General features: G+C 42.3%; 1 protein-coding gene across 4 annotated transcripts in view; it reads right to left on the bottom strand.

Annotated features, from left to right (window-relative positions):
* Window positions 1-207: 207 nt before the first annotated feature.
* The window catches only part of LPIN3 (lipin 3), a 426254-nt gene continuing 416662 nt past the window's right edge, over window positions 208-9799 (bottom strand). For all 4 annotated transcript variants that reach the window (XM_069243720.1, XM_069243718.1, XM_069243719.1 and 1 more), the window contains exons 19-20: window positions 5148-5251; window positions 208-793 (exon numbers count right to left, since the gene is read on the bottom strand). In XM_069243720.1, coding sequence (XP_069099821.1) covers window positions 643-793; window positions 5148-5251 — 255 coding nt within the window. In that variant the 3' untranslated portion in view covers window positions 208-642. The remainder of the gene's footprint in view (window positions 794-5147; window positions 5252-9799) is intronic.

The following is a 9799-nucleotide window of genomic DNA, read 5'->3' as shown; positions in this document are numbered from 1 at the left end:
ATTTGTTCTTTCTGTTCACAACCATAGTGGTCCATCTCCTTATCACAGCCATGACCTCAGTCCTACATAGAAACTTCCTAGACCTTAGCTATTTGCTCTGACTTGGTCTTTTGTAGCTGTTTTGATGCTGGTTCTCATATCCCCACCTTTCCAGCTTCTATTAACCACATAAACAGATTATGCGAGACATGGTGGAGCCGGCAGCAGTTCAACTTTGTTTAAAAGTTTATTGCAAATCTACAAGAGGTTAAAACATTATTTAAAATGTCCATTCACAATGGAATCTTTAATTTAACATTGATAATGATATATGGTCAGGATCAGCCATTGCATTCTGTGGCACATCCAATGGCAATTAATAGGCTACCAATGTTGCCCCCAGTTGTAAAAGTTTCTGCCAAGGCAAGATACTGTGACTGTCCCAGAATCACTACCACATTGTTTCCTGTATCATAATGTGAAGTCTTTCATAGCTGCCAAAGATGCTAGTGCTCTCTCAAAGCTTTTAGTGCTCTGATAAGCCACTGTCAGAGTTCTAAAGATGAGCAACAAGGTGGGAGGAAGTAGTATTTGGCTCATGTGGCAAATAGCATCCATCCATACTATTCCGGCTTGCTATTTTTCAGTTTCTCAGATGTCCTTCTAGATTTCTGCAAGATCATCCAGGGTGATGCTTGACACAGACTCCCTCCAATAGGCAAAGTTGCTGAATTCAGGGCACAGTAGAGCTGAGGGTGTCTCCTGGGAAATGGGTGGGAAGATAAGCTCCACAAGTTCACTGAGTCTGGCATACCTAATAAATGAAGTAAAGGTCAATTTATTACTTGCAATAACGATAGACAAACATGTTAATGGTAAACATTTTTGAATATTGAAAGGAAGGCATATGTTACTTACCCCATAAGCATCTGTTTGTGGCATGTAGTGTTGTAGATTCACAAGCTCTGCATATTATTGCCATCTAGTGTTGGGTCTGGAGTTGTGCAAGTTGTTTTTCTTCAAAAAAGTCTTTCAAGTCACAAGGCAGAGTGACTCCTCCTCTTGGTGATAATACGTTTGGGCACCAACTCTATTGTTATATTCTTTTGCACAGACGGGTGAGAAAGAAGTGTAGGTGTAAGTAATGAAATTACCGTGCTAACTATATAGTAAAAATAGAAAGTGAAACTGCAACAGCCTTAGGTTTCCGGGGAGACGGTTGGGCAATTGTGAATCTACATGCCACTAACAGATGCTTATAGGGTGAGTAACATATTCCATTTGAAGCATGTGTGGCTGTAGATATACATGCCCTGGAAAAACTCTTAAGCAATACCCCCAAAGAAGCAGTGGCTAACCTGTGGGTATTACAGTTGTTTGGAATAGAGTATGTAGCACTGCCTGGCCTACATTGGTTTGATGCATGCTAAAACATCCACACAGTAATGTTTCATGACGTTGTGTAGTGTAGTTTATACTTTCTGAAAGTTTCAGTTCTAGGGGTATAGCACAAATGTGCTTTAACATCTAATGTATGAAAAGCCCTTTCTGCAGCAGAATCTGGTTATGGGAAAAAAACTGGCAATTCAATTGATTGATTGAGGTGAAATTGTGACACAACTTTTGGGAGAACTTTAGAGTTGGTTTGAAGAACCACTCTGTCTCAATGCAGTTGGAAGAAAGGTTCTTCTAAGGTTAAAGCCTGGAGCTTACTAACACGTCTAAGTGAAGTGATGGCAACAAAAAATGCCACCTTCCTAGAAATAAACTGAAGAGGGCATAAATGTAGGGGTTCAAATGGGGGGCCACAAGTCTTGTGAGGACGATATTGAGATTCCAGGAAGGTGCGGGTAGCACTCGTCGTGGAATAACTCTTTTGAGCCCCTCCAAGAAGGCCTTTATTCCAGGGACCTTGAACAAAGAAAAGTGCTGTCCATTTTGGAGATAGATAGCCATTTCAGCAAGCTGAAACCATGCTAACCCAGCCTATTGTAAATGAAGTAGGTAGCAAACAATGTCTAGTACTGTGGCTTTGAAGGGGTCATTTTCTTTTGAATGACAGTAAAAGACAAAACATTTCAATTTTGCTGGTTAGCAACCTCTAGTGGTGGGTCTATGTGCTTTTTAAGAATGTTCATACATTCTGGTGGCAAGTTAGGGTGCCACACTCTATGACCTCAGAAGCCAAATTGCTAGGTTGAGAGTTTTGGGATCTAGGTGCCTGATTTGTCTATGGTTCTGAGTAAGAAGGGCCGGCCTGTTAGGGAGCTTCTTGTGGGGAACTACAAAGAGGTCTATTGTGTTGTAAACTGGGGTTGACAAGCCCAGGTGGGAGCTACTAGGATCATTGTGAGAGACGTATGCCTGGGCTTCCGAACCAGAAATGGAAGGAGAGGGAAAGGTGAAAAAGCATAGGCAAATATCCCTGACCAACCCATCTAAAGTCATTGCCCTTGGACAGTTGGTGTGGGAACCCAGAGGCAAAATCTGGGTACTCTGCATTTTCTGCAGTTGCAAAAAGGTCCATTTGAGGGAACCCCAGCACTGGAAGTATGGGAGGAGGACTTGTGGGTGGAGTTTCCATTAGTGTAATTGCTGCTGCATCCTGCTGAGCAAGTCTGCAAAGTTGTTGTCTGCTGCTAAAAAATATTGCACTTACAGGTAATGTGGTAATGTAGGCCCACCTCCAGATGATCTGAGACACGTGAGACAGTTGTGGAGACCATGTCCCTTCTCAGATAGTAATTGTTGGTTTTGTTTTTTATATTTCTCTGAGATATACTGGAGTAATTCTTCCCTTTTGTCCCAGTGGGCACAGTCATTGCATGCTAGGGAAGCTTGCAAGTTGGCAACGCATCAATGGTTGGCAGCCTGAACTGCAACCCTTTTCTCTGCAGTGTCTAGTCATTTACTCTCCTTGTCAAGAGACGGTGTGTCTCCCCTGGCCTAAGAGTTAGCAGGCTTGAGGGCAGTGATGGTAAGTAGTAAATAGTGTTAGTTGGTGCAGGTTTATATTTTTTATGTACACCCTAGCTATTCCGACCCATGCCCAAATATGGTCTTTCAATATGTCATCGGTATGCCTAAGCATGTCTTTTAACAGGGGCAGGTATTGGGAAGCCCTATGTGTAATGGAGAGCCTGACGAAGAGCAAGTCATCTTCTAAGGGCTCTTTATGTAGCTCTACATTATTAAATGCAGTAGTCCTAGCTGTAACCTCCTGTTAAGAGGTGACACCTTCAGGGGGAAAACGGCCTGCAGGATAAAGGTCAAGATCTGTGTCAGCATGGGGATCGGTGTAATAATGTCCTAGGTGTCATATCCTTGCTGGCCCCCACCATACCCATAAGTGTCTGACTGTGGAGACCCCTGTAGTGAGACAACCAGAGGCTCTCCTGGAGGCGATAGTGATACAGGAGAGTATGGTAGGTGTGCCATGGAAGAGGGTGAAGGTTGGTAGTCTTGTCCTTAGTCTTCCTTTTAGCAGGTTCTGCATGTTCACAACCTCTTCAAAGGTAAGCTTACTTTTAGGTGGTGGAGGAGAGGAAGTTTTGGCCAGGATTCGTACAGTATCAGCCTGGGTGTGAAATTTCTTCTGGCATGTGTCCACTTTTCCTGTAAAATGTTCAGGGTTGGTTCCACCAATGGCTGGGAACCAGTCTTGGAACTTGATGAGTTAGGGTCTGAAGTCTTCGTCTCCGAAGCTTCTGGTTTTGAGGTGAAAGGTGCACTCGGTGTTGAGGTGGTTGAGGTTGACTGCGGGTCGGCACCAAAGGTTGAGATTGTATCGAATGCTGGTCCTGGGCCGATGAAGTCGAAACAGGTCCAATGAAGTCGAAACAGAGGTTTTTGGTCTTGAATGTGCTTTTGGCGCAGAGCCTGCAGTTGGGGCATCCATAGCAGGATTTCGGTGCCAACCATGGCTCAGCAGTAGTGACGGACTGTGAACCTCGGATTCTGTGAAAAGAAGAGCCAACTATTGTTTTGGCTGGATTAGTCTGGTGGGCAGGGGGTGATGTATTCACAGGTTGAGCTGGTGTAATGTCCTCCATTTCAAAGTCAGGCTTGAACTTGGATCCAGAACTTTCGTCGATGGAGAAGGCCTCTTCTTCCTCGACCAATGGCTGTTCCTGGGCATGCTCCTCACTAAATATATCAGGAGTGTCGTTAGTGGCGAGGCGACGTGCTCTACAATCCCGAAGGGCCTTCTTGGAGCAGAGCAACTTTCACACATCTCAATCCACTTCATTGTGCTCAAGGGAAAAGCACAAGTCACAAACTGAGTGTTGGTCAGTGCAAGGGTACTCTGCATGGTACCTAAAAGGCATACATTCCATCACTACTTGGATGTTATCAAGAACTGAGATGGAAGTTGGCCCTGAAGGGTGGTTCGCCCAAAGGGAATGCGGTTGAAGGGAATCGAACCAACGACATTTTAGGTCGATGCGTAGATGGAAAGATTGCAAACAGAAAAAATACAGAAGGAAGGGATAGGATGTGGAACCTAAGATTGAACCATAACAGAGTCGAAAACAGAGCAAAGGTACACACGTCTGAACCAGACGGGGGAGAGAAAACAATCTAACAATGGAATTGATGCCCATGCCATGCATATCACCACCGAGAGGAGTCGTCACTCTTGAAATACTTCTTCAAAGAAAAACAACTTGCACAACTCCTGACCCAACACTAGATGCAGGGGTATGCAGAGCAAGTGTATCTACAGCCACACATTCCTTGAACCTAAATTTACATTTTAAATAAAATGTATGTATGCCTAAAATTATAGATATGCTAAGTAAATGAACCAGCTTTTTATGATGTGTTGCATGTCTTGTGTCAAGACTGTCATCCCCAAGCTCATGAGGGCCTTTTTTTTTTTTAAATTGTAAGCAGCGCATAATTCAACTCCCACTAGGCTTTTCAGATTGGGTTTAATATTATGCACTGAAGGATATGCTCCCTGCAAGAAGAACAGATTGGGATGCGCTGGTTTATGTGAAATCCAGAAAGATCATGCTACTACTGAAGCAAATAACGTGACACAGCCAGAGAAAAATTGGTATAGGAAATTGCAGAAATGTGGGCGTAAAGTCCAACTGGACAGGTGAGTAGCATAACAGCAAGGCAATCTAGGTGCTGTGTGGCAACATCTGTTCAAGACTTACGAAGACTTGGTGGTTTTAGTGAGCTCCTGGATGAGTTCTCCTTTGGGGTTAACTGTGAAAATGCGAGATTCTGGCAGTCCAACTTCTTTGTAGGCATACACATCCTGTGCCAATAAAAAACAAGAAATCCCAAGATTGAGAAGCTATATATGAACAAGAGACAGATAAAGAAATATGGGGGAAAGAAGTCTTGTAGAAATGATGAAAGAATAAATATACTTGGGGAGTGAGGTGGGAAATTAAAATGGATGGAACTTTCTGTTCAGAAATACAACAGAGAGAAAAGGAGAAAGAATGGGAAATAAAAAGGGGAATGAGAAAATGGTGGGTTAGGAAATAAAAGAATCATAGAAGTATGTACAGGACGAGAAGCTAAGAGAGCAATAATTAAGGAATACAATGATATAAGGACAGTAACTGTGGCATGAAAGGTACATCTTGGGAAATTTAAGAGAGAACCAATGAAGAGAGGGATTATGCAGGAACCAGTTCACAGTCCCTCCTGCACAGTCCTACTGACTATCAGAGTGATCTGCAGGCTTCTGAGCACTGCATTCACCAAGTGAGCTCACACCAACATGGGACCTTATGCTTAATGAAAAACAACAAAATAATTGGATGTAAAAGGAAAAATGTATATTCTGATAGTACAATAACAAAGAAACTATTATATTCAAAAATATACATAGCTCACCCTATATCACAGAGAAGCAGAAACTTAATAAAACTTAGAAAATTGGAGTTCATCCAGGTCTTAATAATGTTAAACCACATACACACATCATATGCAAAACTGCCTGTTTGTCATAGCATCATTTAGGCTATATCTGCACAGTTAAGAAACTAAAAACGTACAAAACGAAGCAGATGATGCAGTGGGTGAAAATAGATATCAAATATAGACAATTTTGGGCACAAGCTCTGTGGAACACCACAGGTAGCTGCTGCCATGACAAGGACATGTTTTCAACACAGACCTTAGAATTCTACCTGTCCATCTATTAAAACACTCTGACCATCCCGTTATTCTCAATACCAGAAGTGAATGGTCCAAGGTGCGGAAAGTAGTGCATAAACCGAAGAACTCCAGTAGTGGAGGATTCTTATTTTCCAAATTCATGACTGCATGTCAAGAAGAGTGATCTCAGTTCCCTTATTCAGACAAAACCAGACTGCCAGATGTCTAGGTTCAGATTAACCTCATCAACTACTGCAGCTCAATAAACCACCCTTCCTATCATATAAGCCTATAATTCCTGCAGTTCAATGGATTCTGAGAATTTTCCAAGCCAAATTGCTTTTCTGTGTTTAAGGGTACACATACTAAAAGAACTATAGATAAATACAATGATGAAATGCAAGGCTTCTTCATTGCATTATCACACACTTTACCGGGGAACTACTCTTTTACATGGTGTATAAGATTTAGAATCTTTATAAAACCGAGTTCAATCTACTTGTTTCTATTACAGCGTTTTAGACAATTAATATTAATGAACATAGAAATACATTTGCAAACTCAACTTTAAGTTGCACAATACGGAAGAGCAGAAGTGAAAACTATGAGTATTGAATGATGCATATAAGTTGCACAGTGATGCCTGGATTACAAATGTAACTTAAATCAAAGTGATAATACTTAGTCAATGTCTGTAACTGTAATGTTTCTCATGTGGATCAGTGTGAGAACTTCCTGTGGAGTGAGCCTTAGGCCAGTGGTTCCCAAACTGTGCGCCGCAGCTCCCCGGTGCACCATCAAAACTAGCCAGGGGTGCCGCACACAGTTTGGGAACCACTGGTGTAGTTTTATTTTGTCCGAACTGGAAATATCTCAGTGGTTCCCAAATTGAGTGCGGCGCCCCTAGCTAGTTTTGATGGCGCACCAGGGAGCCGCGGCGCACAGTTTGGGAATCACTGCCTTAGGCTTTCCAGGAACGGATATTTTAAGGTTTTGATAACAAGGAGCCATATACTATGGATACTGATTGGCTTGAGGACATCATGAAAGTATGGCTAGACCAACAATTTACAAATGTTGCTTCTGTATGTGAACATATAGGCTGCATTCAAGAAACCTGCCCGACTCTATCTTGTTGCGATCACATGCAGCATCACCTCAGCACACGTGTGCACAGCAGACCTGTCATGAGAAATAGTATAACAGTAGTTTGCAGAGCTCGACTTTCCTTTGCTGTGAAAATGATTATGGAGAATGCCCACTGTGTTTTTTTATATGACTTTCAACTGTGTTTCAAGGTTGTATCGATTGAAAGGAAGAATGTTTCTTTGGTGTGAGTCATATCAACTGTGACAGGATGAGTTATCATGTATTACTAATGAATACTTTATTGTTTCTCTGTATGCAATGTCTGGAAATTTCCATTGCTTGACAAAAGGATGTCTTTCCATTCTTAGTGATGAACTGTAGAGATGTGGTAGCCAAAGCTGGGTATAGATGTCCTTCCAGCTGAAATAAACGCTTGGTTCTCCAAGAATCTCCATCCTATGAGTGTTTACTGGATCACCCTTCCCCCATGTAAACCTTTATACTTGTCTAGGTAATCTTTAACAGCTCTTTTGAAATCTTAGGTCTGATGAGACCTCTCTGCTAGAGAGGGAGGAAAGATGGGAAGGACATGGCTTGATTAATCAAGAAGTTTGAGATGACCTTTGAAATGGGTGAGCTCATCAGGAGCCCTAATAACGCTGACTCAATATAAGTTGGCAAGATGGCTCAGTGAGATAAATGCTTGCCACTGACAAATGCAGTGTTCTGGAGTTCACCAGTTGGTAAGACAGGCTCTGCTTTCCATTCTTCCAGGTAAATAATGACAACCGTAATTTACTGAACTCAGAAATGACCAAAGTGAGGTATGGAAAATGTTGCTTACCCAGAAAGCATCTGTTTGTGGCATGTAGTGCTGTAGATTCACATACTTTGCTTTTTACGCAATCCAGGTCCGGGAGGTTGCAATTTGTTTTTCTTAGATAAGTCTTTCGAGTCACATGGTCCTCTTGCTGGTAATAACCATGGGCATCAACTCCATTGTTACACTGTTTACCCGCAGGCGGGTGAGAATGGAGTGTAGTGGAAGAATAAAAACCAAGATGTCCATGCAAAGTACATAACTATAAAGGTAGAGAGACTGCAACGGCCACAGGTTTCCAGGGAGGAGGGAGGGTGCACGTGAATCTACAGTACTCCACGCCACAAACAGAAGCTAACTGGGTAAGTAGCATTTTCCGTTTGACAGCATGTGTGGTTGTAGATACACATGATCTGCATAAACTGTACAGCGGTGCCCTTGTAAAGCAGTGACTAACCTGTGGGAGTTGCAGTGATGTGATAAAGTTTACACAGCACTGCCTTTCCTACGTTAGCACATTGGCATGCTAATACATCCACATAAGAATGTTTTGGGAAGGAGGGTGCTGTGGTCCATGTAGCTGCTTTACATATGTCAGCTATGTGAATATTTCCTAAAAAGGCCATGGTTGCTCCTTTTTTACAAGTAGACTGCTCTTTAAGAGAAACAATTGTCTTTTAGCCTGAGATTAGCAGGTTTGATTGCCTTTCACAATCCATATGGCTATGTCAGATTTAGATGCAGGATTGTCTTTGTGTGGTGGTGAAAAAGCAACAAAAAGTTGTTTGGGCTTTCTAAAGGTGTTAGTTCTATCAGTGTAGACCATAAGCGCTCTCTTAAACATTTAGAGTGTGAAGATCTCTTTCAGCAACACAGTCTGGCTGTGGAAAAAAAGACTGGCAATTCAATAGATTGGTTGAGGTGGAACAGAGATACCACCATTGGCAGGAATTTAGGGCTGGTGCAGAGAAACACTATATCCTTATACATTTGGAAAAAAGTCTTGTAGGGTTAAAGCAATGTGAAGTAATAGCAACTAAGAATGCCACCTAACATGATTAAAAACTGAAGAGGGCATGGATGTAGAGGCTCAAAAGGTGGACCCATGAGTCCTGTAAGTAAAATATTAAGATTCCATGAAGGCATTGCAGGCGTCCTTGGTGGAATCACTCACCCTTCCACAAAGGCTCTGATTACTGGAATTGTGAAAAGTGAAAGATGCTGTCTGTTTTAAAAATAAGCAACTTTAGCAGCTAGATGCAGTCTTAAGGAAGTGCATATCGAATTCTCCTTCTGCAAATGCAGAAGGTAGGAGAGAATGTCCTGCACTGTGACTTTGAAAGGGTCTAATTGTTTTGACAGGCAATAGTAGACAAAGTATTTCCACAACTATTTCCCAGCCTCTTTTCCTTTGCTCTATTAGGAGGTATTGGAGGAAGTCCTCCATCTTGTCCCAGTGGGCACAGTCCGATCTGGCTAACAGTCCCCAAGTGTTTGCTATACGCTAGTGGTTGGTGGCTTGGGTTGCAATACATTTACCTGAGGCATCTATGAGCTTGCCACCCTTGTCAGCTTGTGAGTTTGCTCTCTTACAGGCCTTAAGGACCACTGAGAAGTCAGGAAGGATTTGGCCTTTGATAAAAATGGGATCACAGGGTGAAGGTTTATATATTTTTTTCTAATGGTCATGTAATGATGCGTGCCCTAGATGGATCTTTAAAAATGCCCTCATGGTGCCTCGTCATTCCTTTGAGCATTGTCAGGTACTGTCTTGCCCTGCGAGAA

This window comes from Pleurodeles waltl, chromosome 7, assembly GCF_031143425.1.
Source record: "Pleurodeles waltl isolate 20211129_DDA chromosome 7, aPleWal1.hap1.20221129, whole genome shotgun sequence".
NCBI classification, from domain to species: Eukaryota; Metazoa; Chordata; class Amphibia; order Caudata; family Salamandridae; genus Pleurodeles; species Pleurodeles waltl.
This window is presented reverse-complemented; position numbering and strand designations above follow the sequence as displayed.